The 20,714-nt window shown below is 36.6% G+C and overlaps 3 protein-coding genes across 7 annotated transcripts in view; all 3 read left to right on the forward strand.

Annotated features, from left to right (window-relative positions):
- Positions 1-128: 128 nt before the first annotated feature.
- LOC112057726 (uncharacterized) lies at positions 129-2,895 on the forward strand. 5 transcript variants are annotated; one of them, XM_024098262.2, is made up of 4 exons: positions 129-803; positions 921-1,072; positions 1,424-1,666; positions 1,936-2,895. In XM_024098262.2, exons 2-4 carry the CDS (start codon positions 947-949, stop codon positions 2,713-2,715), a joined length of 1,149 nt encoding a protein of 382 aa, XP_023954030.2. In that variant the 5' UTR covers positions 129-803; positions 921-946; the 3' UTR covers positions 2,716-2,895. The 5 variants fall into 5 exon arrangements, with proteins under 5 accessions (XP_023954030.2, XP_023954031.2, XP_052742581.1 ...); XM_024098263.2 differs by having other exon boundaries at positions 129-799; XM_052886621.1 differs by having other exon boundaries at positions 129-746.
- A 919-nt stretch (positions 2,896-3,814) lies between these two features.
- LOC112055758 (surfeit locus protein 1) lies at positions 3,815-8,483 on the forward strand. Its single transcript, XM_024095953.2, has 5 exons — positions 3,815-4,179; positions 5,254-5,375; positions 6,302-6,499; positions 7,307-7,480; positions 8,186-8,483. The coding sequence occupies exons 1-5, from the start codon at positions 3,997-3,999 to the stop codon at positions 8,400-8,402; spliced, it is 894 nt and encodes a 297-aa protein (XP_023951721.2). The 5' UTR covers positions 3,815-3,996; the 3' UTR covers positions 8,403-8,483.
- A 6,169-nt stretch (positions 8,484-14,652) lies between these two features.
- Positions 14,653-20,714, forward strand: part of LOC112055752 (protein draper) — a 30,132-nt gene continuing 24,070 nt past the window's right edge. Inside the window, exon 1 of the mRNA XM_024095945.2 lies at positions 14,653-14,813. Coding sequence (XP_023951713.2) covers positions 14,753-14,813 — 61 coding nt within the window. The 5' untranslated portion in view covers positions 14,653-14,752. The remainder of the gene's footprint in view (positions 14,814-20,714) is intronic.

Consider the following 20,714-nt stretch of genomic DNA (forward strand, 5'->3'; position numbering starts at 1 on the left):
AGAACACAGAGCAGAACATCACCAGAACAACATAAAATTAAATGCATAGATAATAAACTAAAAAATGTGAAATGTCAAGTTTTCAGTCACAGAAGCACCACAGGTACAAAAGTTTTCAGTCATAGACGACTACTATGTGGACATGTGGTCTGAGACTTCGAACCACAGATCAATTAGATTCCTGGATTTTTCTTTTTTACCACAGACTACATAGCACCCAGCAGTAGCAAATGTTACATTATTACATTTGTAAATAAATATTTGTTAATAGTCTTATCCCAAAATAATATTATTACGTAAGTTGGCTTAATTATTTAATCTTTAATGTTATTACGTTCGTTAATATAGTTAATAAGTGAAGTGCATCTGCATATTGCAGTACTTGCTAAATTACTCTTTATACTGCAGTGTGCATTCAAAGAGTATGTATAATAATCCTGTGCACTCTGCAGTGTTGCAAACTGCAAAGACAAAGAGCTTATTAATCACTTGCAGTGCTTTGCAGTAGCCATATCCACATCCCAGTATATTTATTATTATTATTTTTAGCCATTTGTGGTATAGTGGTGTGCAGCCTGCAGTACCTGAATCTGCCTGTGCTATTAAGTTTCCTTATTTTGAGAGTATTGTCATAGATGCATTATACATTATACAAAGAATATACTACCAAAACTCTCATAATAAATTTAATATATTTATTAAAGAATATCTGAATTATAAACATTGCCAGTAACATACAATCAAAGGTATTCAGTACTTCTGTACTATTCCCCTCCGACAAGTTGGAGAAGACTTATAAGTGGGTATGACAATTTCCAGCAAGTAGGGATTGAATCACAACTTGATGCGTCACCCTTTACTGTTGAGCTATTGAGGCTTGAATTATAAATTTAATACAATACTAAATACTTATATTTAAGGTCTTTGTACTGCTGTGTGCTCGACAATGAAAAACAGAAGGCCTAAGATATTATGTGTGAATTGCAACATACACTTGACTACTCACAAGAGATATCACCTACTGGACTCTAGAGTCTGTGCCATGATTAGCAACTGGGTTAGTCGACAAGTCGTAAGTTTCAAATATTTAAAACACTCTTTAAATGCTTACTGTAATAGTTATTTATGCCACTGTTGGGCATTGTAGCATGAGTGTTTTTTGTGCAATAAGGCAATGATGAATGCACGAGTGCTACAATCTCTCAAAAATATGTGCAGTGGCATACAATATGTTTTATAGGACCATGATAAAAGAAATAAAAGAATTAACAAAACTTGGTAAATAATATTTAATTGGCGTTGGGTATGGCCTACTCGATTTTGATCCTGAATTTTTGTAGCCAATGAATGGAATGACATGGAACTATTTAAAAATAAAAAAAAAAATACTACTACTACAACAACTAATTGTTTTAATTTGCAGATAACTGATGACGATGTGGTTTGTAAAGCGTGTTGGGAACTGGCAATGGAGGCTGTTAACCAGGACTTATCACCAAATGTCAAAATTGAAATTGAACCAAGACAATTAGGACACACCCATGTATGCCTTCTATGTGGTTGTTCCTTATTACATAAACAGCGTGACAAAATATTGAGAGACAATGCGACAGAACTGCAAGAGAATATGGTTAAAGTTATCCAATTGGAAATACAACCACGACAGGTAATAATATTTTGAATCGTCAATATTCTGATTAGTATTAAGGGTACATTTACACGAGCAGCAACTGCTACAGACAACTGCAGTCAGTCGCCGACAGCTCTTGTAAATGAACCCTTGAAGGCAAATAGTTATTTAAAAAAAAATTGATTTTTAAAACTAAAAAAACTTTTTTTGATATAAACAGCTGTATAAACTTATAAGAAACACAATGATATAAATGCGTCAGTAAAGCTGCTTATTCTCTATTACATATATTAATTTGTTTTCAGTTGACACCATTAGATAGAGTCTGCCATCCATGTTGGTTACGAACTAAGAGAAAAGCTCTCCGAACCAAAAGTGTTGTTGAAGTGAACAATGAACCGGAAGAAGACATGTCAATGGATAACAAATCACATGAAAATCTTAAAGATCCAGAAGTTCCTAAGCAGAATGTATACAATGTAGTCTTACCAAATTATAGGCGAGCAAAAATTAACACACATCGTTGTGTATTTGCAAACTGCACAAGCAAAGGAAAATTACGCTCTGTATATGACAATGTACGCGCACTTGTTCTGAACAGACACAAATATTATTTGCCAAAGTTATCCCGCGTGTGTGACGAACATTTAGCTGCACATGATTGGGATATTTTGTATGATTCGCCGAATAGTATGGATACTTTTAGCGTGGAGCAAATCGAACATGTATTCTCATTAGTTAATGCATACAGCCCAAACATGGATTTTGAAAACATTAATGAAATGGATGAAAGTGTTTTTGAGTACTTGGCAGGGTTTTCCAAAGAGAAATTCAAGTCCATATTGGAGGAAGTTCCCAGAATTTCAGAATTGCGTTTTGGTGAAATGGGACTTATGGCCTTGTTAATAAAGAGCAGAACTGGAGACTCCAATACAAAGTTAGCTACACTGATGAATAAGCCACGTCGGACATTGGAAGGTTTGATGGATAAAGTTAGGGAAATACTTGGACAAGACATTGCACCAAATGAGGATGCAAGTGATGGTACTTTGTGGTGGAAAGAAGTTGGACTTCTGTGCCCTTAACTTAATCAATGTTTATGGGAAAAAGTAATTACACTGTTGAGTGCTTACTGTAGTTGAAACTCTTGGGCACTCCACAGACAGGCGTCTGTTTAAATTTTGCATTACCAGCAGAAGTGTTCCTTGATGACTGATTGAGAGAAGATTAATAAATATTTTATTTTAATTCTCAAATCCCAATAATTCTGATATTTTTTTTGATAAATTTTTGTTCTATCAAGTGTCAACTATTATTAAATTAGGTAACTAAAATATTGGTTTAGCCATTAATCCTTAGGTAGGTACTCTGTACCGACTCTTAGGCCTAGTTCAGAGTATTTTAGTCAAGTACGAACAATTTTTGGATTTATCGTCCAAAAATATTTAAGTAATCTGTACGGCCTATTAGATCTGTGGGTCTAGCTATTGGTCGACGACAGCCAGATTATCATCAATCTACCCATGCTCACTGCTTGAGAGAGTGATTAGGCCAATAGTCCACCACACTGGCCCAATGCGGATCGGCAGACTTCACACACGCAGAGAATTAAAAAAAATCTCCGGTATGCAGGTTTCCTCACGATGATTTTCCTTCACCGTTTGACACGTGATATATAATTTCATGCGCACAACTGAAAAGTTTTGATAGAATTAATTTGACGTCTGTGGTACTTCCTCCCTAACAATCTTTGTTAATTAATTACTTTTATTTATGGTATCTATGACACACAGCTTAAAACAATCTCCTTCTCAAATACGACAAAATTTAGGGATGTTTGATGTTTAAAAAATCGATTTTGACATTTTGGGTAACATCGATAATTTTAGCGCTGATAAATAACTACACAATAAATTACAAAGAATTCGTTCGAACATTTTTAAATACATATTCATACTGTATACTAACATCAATGATCGATTAATGATTCCGTTATCACCGATGTTATGATATTTTTCGTATAGCAACATTGATGACAGAACATCGATGTTTTTCGTTTCAACATCAATGATCATCGAGCATACCTATGACAAGTGCGAAAAAAACAAATGACAACCAAAGAGTATATTATTACTACGTCATGACAATTGACAACAATTTACAATAATCTTTGGCCATTTGTTATTGAAAGAATTGATTTGACAGTTGACACTGTTTGATTTATTTTATTATTTAAATCTTAGCTTACCTTGTGAAAAAAATAAATGATAAATGTTATGTTATTGACGATTGAACATAAATAGAAATTGTTCCTAAAATTTGATCAATATCAAGTGATTATATAATAGAAATAAACTTTGGTCAATATGTCAATATTGAGGAGGTTATCAAAAGTATTGCATACTTTTGCATTAAATCAAACTTCCAAAAATTTAAATAAACGCCCAATAATAGAAGTTCTGAGAACAAATAAAACTTTTAGTGGTTCAATAAAATTACCGAAAACAAAGGATAAAGAACCAGGGGAAGTTATAAAATGGGTGTTATTGGTACGTTTCTATTTCTTTTTCGGTTATACATGATAACAAGAACACAAACATGTCATAATATTTGGCGCAGTGGTTAGTGACCTTGCTTTCTGCATCCACGGTCGTCGGTTCGATTCCCCTAACTGGAAAATATTTGTGTAATGTGTACACCCATGCTCATAGGTGTTTTCAAATATCCCGTGAGGATGTGAGGAAGCCTGCATACCAGAGAATTTTCTTAATTCTCTATGTATGTGAAGTCTTTTATTCCACATTGGACCAGAGTGGTGGACTAAAAGCCTAAAGTGGTGGACTAATTCTGAGAGGAGACTTGTGCTCAACAGTGAGCCGAATATAGGTTGTTGTTATTGATGACTTAAAATTTATAATGTATAATTTTATATTTAGATATTTTAGTCACTAAACCTTCTATATTAGGTAAACAATAAGCATTTAATTAAGTGTATATATCCCCGCAATAAGCTATATATTATCCCCATAGTAATAAGGGGATAGTAATAAATGGGCTATCTAACACTGAAAGGATTTTTCAAATTGGACCAGTAGCTCCTCAGATTAGCGCGTTGAAGAAAACAAACAAACTCTTCAGCTTTATAATATTAGTATAGACTAGCAGACACCTCACAGTTTCACCCGCATAGTTCCCATTTCTGTAGGAATATGGGGTTAAAATATAGTCTAGCTTCCCAACAGCAGAGTGAAATAGAGGTTCAAAATTTGTAAGGAATGTTATACATTTCTGAAGTTACATTTGTAAAAATTGGTACAAAAATATAAAAAAAATTATACATCTTCAAATGTCACTTTGCCGTTTTGGTGCATATGCACCAGAAGAGTGATAAAAAAATGTTTTTTTCTTCAAGAAATCTACTTATATAAAGCCAATTATTTAAGCAGATCGTTATTTATACATCATACTATAATTTTTGTATACTTTTATAAGAAGGCATGCCTGGGCTCCTTACTGACATAGTATTGGCCGGTATTCCTCTTTAGAAACAAAAAAAAGGAGTTTAGATATCAAGAATACTGATTATATTATGTTATAAGTAATTTTTGTTCTATTTATTTTAGATGATTCCTGTAACATCATTTGGTTTGGGCTGTTGGCAAGTGTATAGGTTACAATGGAAACTAGAGTTAATTGATATGTTGCAAGCAAAATGCAACGCTCCACCTGTTGAAATACCAGAAAAGTAAGAAAAACATATTTTAGATGATTTCTTTAACAGTATTTGGTTTGTTTGACAAATTCAAGATTCACTTAACTTACCAGGTTGTTGGACTCATCTTCAAATATAAATATGGTGTGCGTTTATTTCTGTCAGCCGCAGGTAAATACGATTTGTCGTCGACAGTGACTTCCCACAACTAATGCACCTCACTTGTGGCCCCTGCCCCGTGCGCACAATTTCGCCGTGCGCAAAAAACGTCGCCCGCATTATCAACAACCAAACTTTGTCTTAACTCTTCTCTCTTTCTTTATTCTTCTTTCTTCTTCTGGGCCGTTTTCGCACTTAGCCATATGATTGGCCGTTGTGCGTGGGTCCCTCGGTGTAGGTTCCCGCTGGATTAATTCCATCCAGCCGAGCTCGCTCCAGAAGCTTAGCAGGCCACCCAGGTCGCCGATAGCCTCATGGAGTGTCGCTGAGGAATCAATGTAGGTTGCTCGTTGTTCCGTTACGCCTCTGCAACTGAGCATAACGTGAAGTGGTGTCTTGTTTTCCTCCATGCAGGCTCTGCACAGAGGACTGTCTGTCATACCTAGAAATAAAAGGTGTTTGTTTAGCGGGCAGTGACCCTTTATTAGGCCAACTGCTTTTCTCAATTTATCTCGTGTGAGGTGCATAAGTTTCTATCCTTGGGTCAAGGCCTGGAAGTGCCTCTTTTGTATGTCTACATGTGGTTGTGCTGGCCCATAGTTCGGCGTGGGTTCTGATGGTTTGTTTGTGCAACCATGTTTTGTATTCACTGAATGGTATGGATACTATTGGTTCGGGTCCTACAACCTTCAGTGTCGTGGCGCGACGCGCCAGTTCGTCAGCCGCTTCATTACCTAAAGTTCCGCTGTGTTGCTTCTTCAGTGTTGATTTTTTGTTTTAACTCATTTCTATCTTTGCAGTTTTGATGTACTTGAGAGTATGGAATACAGGCCTGTCAAAGTAAAAGGCGAGTTTCTACATGACAAAGAAATCTTAATTGGGCCGAGAGCACTTATTGAAAATGATGCGTATCTTCCTCGTAGCGGTTCCCTTATATCAGATCCCAAGAAAAACCAGGGTTGGTTTGTATTAACACCCTTCAGATTATCTGATAGTGGGTAAGAATATTATTATTTTTATTCTTTACTAACGAACGCCCGCGATCTCTTCCGCGTGGAATTCAGTTTTTCACATATCCCGCGGGAACCATGCATTTTTTCGGGATGAAAAGTGCAAGCTGCAAGTTGCAAGTCTATGTGTTGCTCCAGAGTAAAATCTAATTCCATTCCAAATGTCAGCCAAATCGCTTCAATAGCCGCAGCGTAAAAGAGGAACAAACATACTTACACACTTACACACAAACTTTCGCCTTTATAATATTAGTGTGACAAGTTAGCCTTGACCTTGTATTTCATACATGCATTAAAGTACTGCATATTCATAATACTTATTAAGTGCAGATTTTCCCAGTTTTTTTTAATTTTTCTTACTAGTGCATACCCCGCTCGACAACCTTTGATGGAAGCAAGCGGAAAATCCACATCCATTTCGGTTTCTACACAACATTGTAACTGAATGCTAAATCGCTTGTCAGTATGTCTTTGCCGGTAGGGTGGTAACTAGCCGTGACCAAAGCCTCCCACCAGCCAGATCTGATCCAATTCAGAAAACCTCAATTGACCCAGCCAGGGATGGAACCCAGTACGTCTACGTCTTGTAATTCCACTGTGCATACCACTGTGCCACGAAGGCCGTCAAAATAAAAATTACAACAATGTTCAATATAAATTTTATCATTATTGCAATGCAGTCCATAAAGAACAACATTTGTCAGGTTAGAAAATAAAAATACTAAATAGGGCACATTAATGAGAAGAAAACATTTCATTTATTCGTTGATGTAACAGATAACAATTCTATTGCAGGAAAATTATAATAATAAACAGAGGGTGGATACCACAGGCTTTGCGTCCTAAGGAAAAACGAAAGGCCTCTATGGTTACTGGTGAAGTTGAGTTGACTGGCTTAGTACGTCTCACTGAATCCAGGGGTCCATTTATGCCAAAAAATAATCCAGAAAAAGGCTCCTGGCTCTACAGGTATATTTCGAAAAATTTGAAATATATTTATTTTATATAAAATACTATCAGACCCATTCACGCTTCGCTTTGACTCATTCCCTACCCTTATCGTAATCTACTCCCACCCTGCACCTACCCCTACCCAACCCTACCCCACGCCTACCTTACCCTACCCCTACCCCTGCCATACCCCTACCCTACCACTACAAGAATTTTATACCTTAGATAAAAATAGACAAAGGTTTTAGTTAATGCATCACTATGCTGGTACCGCCTTCAAAGTGATCAGAAATTAGCACATACGGTGATATTTTTCGCTTTAAAGTTTATTTTTGTGATTTTGAAGTTGGTTAATTGTTTTTGTTAAAACGATTTTATTTTTCTGTTTTTAGTGTGCCCTAAAATAGTGAACGAAAGCGCCACAGTACGGGCATTTTCATTATTTTCATTTTAACTCGAAATTACTAAACCGATTCTCATGAAAATTAAATGGTACCAATCTAGAACTAGACTCTTTCAAACAAATAAATAATTTTCAAAATTGGTTAAGTAATGACGAAGTTATAAGGCAACAAACATTATTAAAAAACATACGCGTCGAATTGAGAACCTCCTCCTTTTTTTAAGTTGGTTAGTAAAAAGAAAAGTCATCATTAAATAACTGATTTAGTTTAGTATTTAAGTAGTTAGTGTAGCTGTATAATTGTTTTATTTTTGTTGCAGAGATTTGGATCAAATCAGCACATATCTTGGCTGCGAACCTGTCTGGTTGGATGCAAAAGGAATACCTGATCCACCGGAGGGTTGGCCCTTACCGAACCAGACCAGAGTCACAATGAGGAATGAGCATTTATCGTACCTTATCACTTGGTATTTGCTGTCAGCTTTCACAGGAGTGATGTGGCATCGATTCTTTATTAGAAAGCTACCTCTAGTATGAAATATGTAAATTATCCAAAGTGCATTGTAGATTTTTAGTTAAGCTAAAGTATAACAATATGAATATATAGATTTAAATTAATATGGTTGTTATTATTTACTCTCTCCTAGCTCCCGTCCCCGTGGGAATATAGAAATGATTTACAGGCTATGATACTCACAAATAACGTGGTTTTCTTGAAGTGTACCAGTTTTTTTGCAACTTAAACCTAAAAATTTAAATATATTTAACTCAATGGTGACTGACTGACATAGTGATCTATTAACGCACAGCGCAAACCACTGGACGGATCGGGCTGAAATTTGGCGAGCAGGTAGATGTTATGACGTAGGCATCCGTTAAGAAAAGATTTTGATCAATTCTGTCCCCAAGGGGATAAAAGTTTGTATGAAACTTTGTCGGCGATTTGGAATGAAAATAGGTTTGTTTCTGGATTAACTATTCTTATCGCCGCGTTGCGACGACTTGCGGTACTGACGGCTTCAGTGTGCTCGTGGCGTTCGAGCCGTCCACATCTCTTGTTGTGTAATTCTTTATGGGTTACTTGGAATAGGCGGGGAGAGTGACTTGAGTGGAAAAGGGGAGTGTTTGTTAACAGGCAAAGGCACCTTTAACCCTACACACATCGTTCACAAGTGCGTGACTCCACTTAAGGTCATTCTCTGCCATTCTAGGGTCTTATTTTGGTTACAGTTTGATTTGTTAATTAAGTTGTCCTGACAAGTGTTGTGAATCATAACCTTTGTTCGACATTAGTTTTCTGATATTTGTAATCACTTTTCTACACTAATATTATAAAGAGGAAAACTTTGTTTAAATGTTTGTTTGTTTGTTTGTTTGTTTGTAATGAATAGGCTTAAAAACTACTGGACCGATTTAAAAAATTCTTTCACCATTCGAAAGCTACATTATCCACAAGTAACATAGGCTAAATTTGATTTCGGAAAAAATAGGGTTCCCTAAGCTGAATAAACTATAAAAGATAGAACCATAAAATATTTAATTAATTGTAGATCTTATAAATATCTACAAAAAAGTCCGCGACACACTATACCTATCTATGTCGAGTGAGGGGCGTCCGCTAGTGAGTCATATAGTACTATCTACTACTAGACTACTTTTCACCCCGGAAAAATCCATGATTCCTGCGGGATTTGTGAAAAACTGAATTCCACGCGGACGAAGTCGTGGGCGCCCGTTAGTCCTTACTATATTTTTCTAAAAAAATGTTCTCCTCAATACAAAATTATCAAATCCAAACACAAGGTACCGTCGATGAGTTCCCTTAACTGTCCTTCGTCTTCATCACTAGACCCCTAATACAATCACAACTCAACTAGGTGGAAAGTTCTCATCAATACAAATTAATCAAGTCCAAACAAAAGGTAACTGCTGTAAATCGTTGACGAGTTCCATCATCTGTGTTTCGGCTCCATCATCAGACCAACTCCAGACCTTCATAGAATTGTAGTTGTTTAAAATACTTTATGGAAACACTAACAAAAGCACCAGACTTTTCTACGATTTTCGAAAGAGACTTTTCCCCTTGATTTCTCCAGGATCATCAGATCCTAACATGAAAAAAATGAGCCACCCTGAAAGTAAACCCTTCTAAACAAAAAAGAATTTTCAAAATCTGTCCTTAAATGACGGAAATATCGCTGGACATACATAAAAAAACATACATACAGGTAGGTAACAACAAAATAGGTAGGAAAAATAGGTAGGTGGATGTATGCTTGCAACCAAGCTAAAATCAGTGACAAGAATAGTAAAACTGTATTAAATAAGGTCGAACCCAATACCTCCCGGATCTGAGACCAGCCTTTTAACAGTGAATCTATTTAGGCTTCAAGTATGGCATCTAATTTAAATTCAAAATGGGTTTGAAGTGGCTATTTTCATACAATAAGTTCTATTTTTGGACAGATTATTAAGATTCGCGGAAAAAGACTACTTTGAATTCAAGACGTGGCTCAGATAAAGGTATACCTCCACTAGATACCGCCAGTTTTTAGATTTTCAAAATTGTTTGAATCTATTTTGGTGTCAATGCTCGTGGCTATTTTTTTTTATTCTCTACAAGTTAGCTAGTTAGATTACAGTATCACCTGATGGTGAGTGACGATGCAATCTATGCTGGAAGCGGGCTATGAAAATCCACACCCCTTTCAGTTTCTAGGCGCCTAGCTTTAGCCTTTCAGTTTCCCAGCGAATAAATTAGAAGCTTTACAGTTTCACTCTTGAAAGTTGGCCTCGATTCACGATAAAAGTACGTATTATGAACGTCATACAGGCGACTGTCACCGCACCCATGATATCTGAAAAACTTCTTCAGCTTTCGTTGAGGTTGGTGCGCCTATAATAATTATTATTATCAATGTTCTTCTTTGTGATTGTGCTATTTAATTTTGTCTTTTATAGTTTTTTTTGGCTGTTCGTAAACACCTATATAATGATTTTGCAATTATTATCATCATCCTCAGGGTCAGGCAGTTGATTCTAGTCAGGTAGTTCAAAACTGGATGACTTTGAAAATCAGGTAGTGCTTAAGGGAATTTAAATAAAAGAATTTCAGGATATTTATACCTACCAAATACTAAATAGTTCATTGAATAAAGTAAAATAACTAACTAGCCGAACCTAAATAACTAAATAGGTAACTAGCCACGGCCGAAATCTCCCCAGCCAAACCTGGACCTATTAAGAAAACATTTAGGTTTTCTAGCGCAACGCAGGGGATCGAACCCAGGACCTTCGTCTTGTAAATCCTCCACGAATAACACGGAGGCCGTCATAATGAACAATAACAAAAACAATGTCAAATTGTAGATTTGTGTGTTCATCAAATCAACAGTTTTGTACGTTTCGTTTCGAAACTGCTAAGTAGTACTATTTATACTAATATTATAAAGCTGAGGAGTTTATTTGTTTGTTTACTTGAACGCGCTAATCTCAGGAACTACTAGCCCGATTAAAATAGATAGCCCATTCATCGAGTAAGGCTATACCTAAGCTATAATATATGATCCCCGTATTCTTACGGGAACGGAAACCACGCGGTTGTAACCGAGCAACGTCAGCTATACTGCATAAATACACTAGCAGAGCCTCGCGGTTTCACCCGCGTACTTACTATTCTCGTGGGAGTACGTGTAGTGTAGTAGAGGCAATAATAGTTAAACTTAAATAAATAATTAAGTGGGGTTTACAATGTAGTATATTAATCGTAATGCATGTTATAGTAGTAAGCTTTTTTTTGTATACGATGGCTTAATAATCTATGTAGGTATACATATAATAAATTTGTAGAGAGGTCAATTCTGTACATGAAATATATTTCCAAAATAACTACCTATCAGTGGGGAGATTAGTGATCGATACTGCAAAAATGCAATCAGTAAAATTTTCGTCTGTCTGTCTGTATGTTCATTAGATAAACAAAAACTACTCGACGGATTTTAACGAAACTTGGTACAATTATTCTTCATACTCCTGGGCAGGTTATAGTATACTTTTCATCAAGCTACGATCAATAGGAGCAAAGCAATGAAAGGAAATGTTGGGAAAACGGGAGAAGTTACTCCATTTTACAGCGATACTACTGGCAGGATTAAAGAGTTCTAAGGGTGGACGAAGTTGCGGGCGTCCGCTAGTAAATGAATAAAAATATTTGAACCTGAAATTATTTGTTGTCCGTTTTAGATGTTCCGTGTAGGTCACCTACATAACCACAAACGCTCCACTTTATGAGGCGTGCAAAAATAGCAACCGGTCTAATGGGCAGTCACCCTAAAGGCCCACTAATCCAATTTTAGTCGCGTCTGGTGCACTGATATCTATCGTCTATCTCGAATGTGAAATCTCGGAGTTCGAGCACACCGCGCCGTCGCGCCTTCAAAGATACCGCGCTTTTGAGGCGACACACACGTCACGACACGACAACGACAAGACATTTTACTAACTTTAGATCAAATGCTGTCTACATCACAGAATAAAGATGATCCAGAATGAGTCTTTACAAGCAGCGTGGTGAAGCCGGTGAAACCCATATAAAAAACGTCACGCGTCTCCTTGACATCCGCGACCCCGCACCGGAAAGCGCAATGTTGGTCGACCCCCTACTAGGACACATATCAAGTGGGTTGCAGGGAGCCGCTGGATGCTGGCGGTTCGAGACAGTTGTATTTGAAAGTCCATGCAAGAGGCCTATGCTATGTCCAGCCGTGGACGTCCATCGGCTGTTGATGATGATGATTTAAGTCATGTCGAAGTCGTGTCGTAACGTATAAAGGGCTGCCTAACTTTACTGCGCTTTTTACGACAGTTCTTGTTCTCTTCGGAATGTAACCGTTTATATTTAGAATTCGCATTTTCCCGCTTTTATTCTTATTTTCGAGGCGACCGGCCAGTCTGTTGCTAGGTGCGGGCTTTATAGTATTTTTTTTAAATTTCTGCAAGCCTTCGAAGCCTGCGGCCGTAGACATAAAACTTCCAAAAAGTTTTTAATGAACGTAAAAGTTCCAGTTCGTTCTAACAATCGAGCGGAACTTTTCGTTTTGCAAACGTTTCGTTCGCTCGGGCTCATTGTTTTATTTTTAATTTATAGGGTTATATTTATTTAATGTAATTAACTTCACCAGCAGCCAATTATTTTTGCAAGTTTAATGCTTTTTTCCGTGGAGACCCTTGAGCCATGGAGTTGCAGTGCCAAAAAATCTCTTCGAATCATTTCACCGCGGCTAGTTGCCTCGACTGGTGACAAAAGCGCTAGCTCATTTTTTGCGCAAAGGATCAGCCTGTCCAGCGCGGAAAAGCAGCCAGTATTCTTGCCACGTGGGCATGATTTGTACATAGGATAAGTTAGCAAAATCCAAATTGTATTCTTTCTTTAAAAAAAAGTTCAATGCAGAATTAGATCTCTCTCCATTTACATATAGAAGACGGGATTTGGAGCTTTGGCCCACCACGATGTTGGTATGCGGGTTGGTCGGCTTTTAAAGCTGCCCAATCAAACCACTGCCCATCGAGACACACTGCCCACAGAAGGCTTAACATGCTCACCAAATCACGGGGGAACATGGCTTTCCAACTCCGAACCGCTACTATTATCTTGGACGCAAGGGCGTAGGTTGCTACCGCTTTATCAGCCGTATCAATGATCAATGTATATAAATGTATCAAGCAAAAATCAGTACAATTTTATCCACAATCTCACTTAATTTGGTGCTTCCCGGAGAAAAAAAAACAAAACTGCTGAGTAAAGAGATTTTCGGGTCTATCGCCTAAATAACTTTGTTACAGGGCCCCATGACGACGAACTACGCCACTGTTTCGAAGGTTCGTTTTCCAGGACTCGAACCGAGGGCTTTATCATCCGAAACCGTCTCACCAAAGATTGTCTGGGGACAATTCGCTTTAGCGATAAGGCCTTTGCATGCATGGTAGCCTTAAGTTTTGCTTTTAAGTTTTATCTTGTTATTATTACAAAAAAAATAATACTTCATCTGAATTTTAAAGAAACCCTGGTGGAAAGAATTAGAAGATAAGGAAATACCATCATTACCTAAGTTCGTATTTTCAAATAGATGAGGAAAATGTCATAAGGTACCTACTTAACTATATAAATTAGTCATGGTATCTCATGACCAAAAATCGGCCAAGTGCAAGTCGGACCCGTGCGTGAAGGGTTCCGTACTTAAAAAAATACGTTTCTCGTTTATTTAAGAACCAAATGAACCCCTTAATTATTTTATTCTCTTTTTAGTATTTGTTGTTAAAGCTACAACAAAAATACATCAACTGTGAAAATTTCGGCTGTAGGCAAGCTGTATATATGGTTTTTTCTATTTCAGTATTATGGAAAACTATTTATTAAATTCTGATATAAGTTAGTAATTTTTAGCGAGGAAGACACTTGTATAATATTTATATACGAAAGTATAAATATTATATGTAAGTAGTTAAAGTTCGTAATCATTATTAGATTCCCAATCCCACATACACTAAATATAAAAGATTTAATTATAATCTACTATTAATTGATAGTTCCCTCCATGAGGTCATTAATAACCACGCCCGATTCGGGCATCTCTTTGATTACATTCCATTTTCAAAATTACATTCCATAGAGCTAACTGTAATTTTTATCTATAGAAAAAAAAGAAGATCGCTTACGTTTGTTTTTTATGGGGGATGGATAAAATGAATGATGATCTTCGCTTTTGTAATGATAGTGCATTCGCTACTAATTATGAAGATCAGTAGGGTTCAACCCGTGAAGTAAAGCGGTCGCGCGCGGCGATTTGTTTTTTATTTGTGTTGTGAATATTTTTTTAGGATTTTTTGAAATGAAGTGGTTATTTGTGGTCGGTTATGTCGTGTGCTTGGCGGTTTTAAGTAAATCAAATGGTGAGTGTTAGAAATTAAAAAAAAAATAATGAAATCGATAAATATTTGAAATATATATTTTTTTTTAATACTTTTATACGAAATCAAATAAATGTATTTCATAAGTTATCTTTTTAAATAATATGTACTAAATTATTTATTTTAGAACTTACTTAGATAAGTAAGATTTATGTAAAGGTTTTATACATGAAAATTTTAATGTGAAAATCAATAGCTGGATTAAATAATAGTTAGAAACGTCTTAAAAAACATCGAAGTATTAGGTATACCTACCTACTTATAATTAGTAAAGTTAGTAAGACATTTAGGTAGGTACCTAAACGGAAATCGTTTTTTAGTAGGTACACAATTTTATTTTAGGAAAAAAATCATAATTTCAATCTGGTTTAATTACATATAGATTTTATGGTCATAAGGAAAACCATTATTAAAATTGATAATTGTCTAGGTATTTCTTTATAATATTTATTTAAAATTAACACAGGTAGATAAATTAACATTAGTAGTATCTTATTCGAATAAAAATCTTATTACATGCAAGCAGTGGCGTGCATAAGGTTGTCGATCAGAGTATGCACTAGTAATAAAATTAAGCAAACTGGAAAAATCTGTATTTATTAAGCACTAAGAAGACAACTCTTAGGGTATGCAGTACTTTTTGCACGCCACTGCATGGAAGTATCTGCGTAATTGGTAAATATCCAGCTTCAAAATTCAAATCAAGGTAAATATTAAAGAAATTAAATATCACGTGTCTCAATCGGTGAAGGAAAACATCGTGAGGAAACCTGCATACCAGAGAATTACCTTCATTCTCTGAGTGTGTGAAGTCTGCCAATCCGCATTGGGCCAGCGTGGTGGACTATTGGCCTAACCGCTCTCATTCTGATAGGAGAACTCAGCAGTGAGCCGAATATGGGTTGATGACGACGAGATCTGAGTATTCATAGGTTTCAACTTGATAGGTACACGTATTCTTGAAATAAATGGTCCTGACAGACTGACTGACAGACAGACGAACAACGAAGTCACCTTACAAGGATTCCATGTTTTTCTTTTGTGGAACGGAACCCTAAAAATCAATATTTTTAAATGCAAATGTAAAATTAAAATATAACATTGTTATATTACAGTTACAAATCACTGAAAAGCTTAACTATTATATTATTAAATATGGACATAGCAATTTAAAAGATGGTGTATTTTAACTTATCCTAATAACTATACAAATAATGCCCACATAAAATGGTGGCAATAATACTGTCTGCTTTTGTGTAAAAAATGAACCAACCCTTCTTTCACCAGTCGACGTAACTAGCCGCGGTAAAATATACATAAATTTCAGAGAATTGGTATGTAATAGTACGCGCGGTGGATTTACATAATGGAGGTCCTGGGTTGGATTCTCGGCTGGGCACGTTAAGGTTTTCCTTGGTCTAGGTCTGGCTGGTGGGAGGCTTCGGCCGTGGCTTGTTATCACCCTACCGACAAAGACGTACCGCCAAGCGATTTAGCGTTCCGGTACGATGTCGTGTAGAAACCGAAAGGGGTGTGGATTTTCATCCTCCTCCTATCAAGTTAGCCCGCTTCCATCTTAGATTGCATCATCACTTACCATCAGATGAGATTGTACTCAAGGGTTAATTGGTAAAGAATAAAAAAAAAGGATTTTTTGGCACTGCGACTCAAATTCAAAATTCAAAAATAATTTATTTCAAGTATAGGCTCAGTTTACAAGCACTTTTGAAACGTCACTTTACTATTTGTAAAGGTTCTACCATCGGTTCGGAAGGCAGGTTTTGCTGAGAAGAGCCGGCGAGAAACTTAACAGTTGGTTTTTTTTTAATCATAAAGTATTTACAATTGATAACATCATTATAATTTCCTATAGTATTACTTACTGTGTGAAGGTGGAAGCTGATCCAATGGCCTCCAAGCACTTTTATCATTAAGGAACTCATCAATAGTGTAGTAACGCCATGGCACCTGGGTCTCCACGGTAAAAAGAAACAAATAAGTCTCAGTCAGAGAGGCATACTTGTGCCACTTGCTGGTTTCAGCTTTCTGCTGCGGCTCCCGGTCTTGATTCTGTCTCCCTGATATGACACGGAACCAATGTGTCAACGCATGTAGCGTCCCACATTATGGCCTGCCCCATTTCCCATGGAACCAGCATCAATCCACCTGCCCCTCCATTCTGTAAAGTTACAGCGATGTGACATCGCTCATTTCCATGGCAACTTCGTTGTTAGTGACATTCTAATTTCGCCATCCTTTAAAAATAAAGATCAAATTCGAAGACGTGTTATAGGCGAAAAGTTCGTCGACGAGTGTATAATACTGGAATCGCTCCCAAGCCTCTGCATTCTGTAAAGTTACAGCGATGTGACATCGCTCTGGCCATGGCAATTTCGTTGTTAGTGACATTTTATTTTTAGCATCCCATAGAAATAAAGTTCAAATTCTAATAATACTTGTTATAGGCGAAGACTACATCGACGAATATAAATAACTAGCAGAATCACACCCCAGGTCTCTTGCCATCACCCCGACTTATTCCTGACGGCTCGATTAGCACAGGAATATTTATGGTGGCGAAAGTAATTTTATTTTTACACTAATATTATAAAGGCGAAAGTTTGTGTGTGTATGTTTGTTCCTCCTTTACGCTGCGGCTACTGAAGCGATTTGGCTGAAAGGAATGGAAATAGATATCATTCTGGATTAACACATAGGCTACTTTCCATCCCGGAAAAATCCATGGTTCCCGCGGGATTTGTGAAAAACTGAATCCCACGCGGGCAAAGTCGCGAGCGTCCGCTAGTGTCATATAAAGATTAATTAATTGAGTTTAGATTTGAGAAATCTCAAAAACAAAATTTTCTTTATAAAGATTCAAAAACTTTACTCATTTATGATGTTATTATATACTATATTATATAACTTTGAATAAAAAATTGTTTTTCTCCTTTTTTTTTAAATAAAATAATGAAGTTTAATATTTTTTTTTTATTTTAAAACAATGTGTAATGACTAAGTAGGTAGGTAGTAGGTACTCACGAGATTCTATTCAATAGAATATTTTTTCAACCAAATCCGTCCACCCAAGGTCTAACACTTACGTAAGAGTGCGTGATAATAATAATAATAATAACCGTGTAGTCAGAATACTTACAATAATAATGCAATTATTGCACTGGGAATCGGTTACTAAGTAACTTCCTTGAAGTGATGGTTTTACCTTATTTTTTTTGTTATCACAACTTCGCACTTGACTATGATCACGTCTTACGAGTATCCTCGTTGGTGTAGTGCCTATGTCTATGTTGCTTCAGATCACAATGTCCGTGGTTTGAGCCCAGAGTCTGTGAAAGAATTGTGGCCCAAAATTGCCCTAAGTGAAATAAAAAACAAAAGACCTAATTAAGTAAATGAAATAAAATTAATTTACAATTATTATTTTGAAAGATAAACAGAAATCCAGGAAATAGCGGGTGTTTTAAAATACACATGATTTATTTTTACCTTCTGGGTATGTATTATGTGATATGCTATGGTACTCAATACGCAATAACCCCGCTATCTAGGCACTTAAATAAAATCACAGTTCCCACGGAATTTGTAAAAAAACAGAATTTTACGCGAACGGAGTCGAGCGAGTCCGCTAACTATTAATATAAGCAGAAAAATAAACCGAAAGATAAAAGTTTTATCTTGACGCACTAACTTTTTTTGTTTGGGGTAATCAATGTATGGTGAATGGGACATTTCCTTCAAAGCTTTTCTTCCGTCGAAGTTTCGGTATTTCTTATCTCTTTTTCGGAGTTCGGATTTTTACCAAATTGTGGTATTACTCGTGCTTCGGCGAGCATGTTAAGTCGTCAGTTCCTGTTATCTATACTAATATTATATATGTGAAAGTGTGTGTGTCTGTCGATCTGTCTGTTTGTTTGTCCGTCTTTCACGGCAAAACGGAGCGACGATATGACGTGATTTTTTAAGTGGAGATAGTTCAAAGAATGGAGAGTGACAAAGGCTACTTTCTAAACCCCGCCCCCCCTCGCTAAAATGGGGGGTAGAAGTTTATATTTATAGGCTAGGTAGAGAAGAAGCGCACTTATGGCAAAGCGAAGCTTAACCGTATCCGCTAGTTACGAGTGCTAATAACTCAACTTGGTTATGACATCATGCCGATCGCGACCAACACACGATCAGTTTCATCGGACGTCAGCCGAGTAGTAGTAGCTGTTTTCTGTGGTAGTAGTCAAGTAGTAACTCACTGCAGTTCTCAAGCTGACCTAGGAAACATTTAAACCACTAGACCAATAGTAAACCAATTCTCAAAATAATTGAACCAACATTAAAACAGCGTGGTGGGTATAAGCCCCAAATTCACCTTTAGTTTATGAATGAGAATTCATGGGTCCTTCTGTAGGCTATTCATAATAAGTTAATGATGACTTTTTTATGTGTCACAGACTCAGTCAACATGACTGGGAGTCTAAGAATACCAAAACAATATGGAATTTTTGCTCAAATGACTAATAGTACGGAATCCTTAGAGTCGGGTAAACTTGGATACGTCATCCTTTAAGGTCGGCAGATAGCTCCATTCAGTCTCTTATCTGTGTGACGTCACACCGGAGTTCAGTTCATGCTTCCATAGGTATAATACTAATATTATAAATTTGAAAGAAGTTTTGCCTGTAGGTACCTATATGTTAACTTGTATGGCTATAAATTGGACCTTGTAGAAGAACATAAACTACTTTGTGTCGTGAAAATACAAATAGAAGGGGTTGAAAAGTGGTGTGAAAATCGCGAGATAGATATAAAATACCTACTTAAAATGTAATTCAAGAAATTTTTAAACAACACAAACACAAACAGAAAACATATGTAGGTATCGTGGCGCGATGTTTGTATAACGCATTTAAATGTCACTTAAAATAACGTGGCTTAATTAACGTGGTAAAATAATTTTCAAAATCGGTTCAGTAGATGCAGAAATTACCCCTAAGTAGTAAGGTCAACCCATATACGGCTCACTGCTGAGCTCGATCCTCCTCTCAGAATGAGAGGGGTTAGGCCAATAGTCCTCCACGCTGGCCCAATGCGGATTGGCAGACTTCACCCACGCAGAGAATTAAGAAAATTCTCTGGTATGCAGGTTTCCTTCACCGTTTGAGACATGTGATATTTAATTTCTTAAAATGCATATAACTGAAAAGTTAGAGGTGCATGCCCCGGAACGAATTCGAACCTACACTTTCCGGAATCGGAGGCAGAGGTCATATCATCTGGGCTATCACGGCTCTTGACATGCACATGAGATTACAACCTCGCAAACATGTACAAACTCATAAATTTTAATCTCTTTACACACATAAATTGAAGAAGAATGGGGATATTGGTTGTATGTAAAAGTTATGGCAAACATTTTTGAAAAAAAATTACAAAAAGAAAGCACGAAAATCGCGGTCCTACAAGCATACCCACTACACATTAAAAATTGGATCGAAAGCCACTTTTTTTCAAGTCGGTCAAAATTTATAGCCCAGGTATTTTACACTTTATTGCAAAAAAATAATAAAACCGATACAGTACAGTGGAACGGAATCGTAAAGTTTTTAAAAGTATTATAATCGAGATTTTCCATTAAGCAAAGTATACGGCCCAACCGGTACATGGCTGAGCATAAACACAACCTATTTGTTTACCGTTACAGCGAAGTGAGACCGCTTAGCACGTTTTGCATATTGGAAGGACTTTGTACAATGCGGGCCAAAAATATGGCACACTTTTTTATACTTTACAAGTCCTTGATTGCAATCTCACCTGATGGTAAGCGATGATGCAATCCAAGATGGAAGCGGGCTAACTTGTTTGTTCATTTATTTA

This window comes from Bicyclus anynana, chromosome 2 (genome assembly GCF_947172395.1).
Source record: "Bicyclus anynana chromosome 2, ilBicAnyn1.1, whole genome shotgun sequence".
Lineage (NCBI taxonomy): Eukaryota > Metazoa > Arthropoda > Insecta > Lepidoptera > Nymphalidae > Bicyclus > Bicyclus anynana.

Bases quoted from the DNA above. Each gene is read 5' to 3' on its own strand.
- LOC112057726 (XM_024098262.2), top strand. From the start codon at position 947: ATGAAAAACAGAAGGCCTAAGATATTATGTGTGAATTGCAACATACAC. The intron at 1,073-1,423 runs GTAAGTTTCAAA...TTTAATTTGCAG, and splicing joins ACTGGGTTAGTCGACAAGTC to ATAACTGATGACGATGTGGT. The intron at 1,667-1,935 runs GTAATAATATTT...ATTTGTTTTCAG, and splicing joins TGGAAATACAACCACGACAG to TTGACACCATTAGATAGAGT.
- LOC112055758 (XM_024095953.2), top strand. From the start codon at position 3,997: ATGTCAATATTGAGGAGGTTATCAAAAGTATTGCATACTTTTGCATTA. The intron at 5,376-6,301 runs GTAAGAAAAACA...CTATCTTTGCAG, and splicing joins CCTGTTGAAATACCAGAAAA to TTTTGATGTACTTGAGAGTA. The intron at 6,500-7,306 runs GTAAGAATATTA...ATTCTATTGCAG, and splicing joins TTCAGATTATCTGATAGTGG to GAAAATTATAATAATAAACA.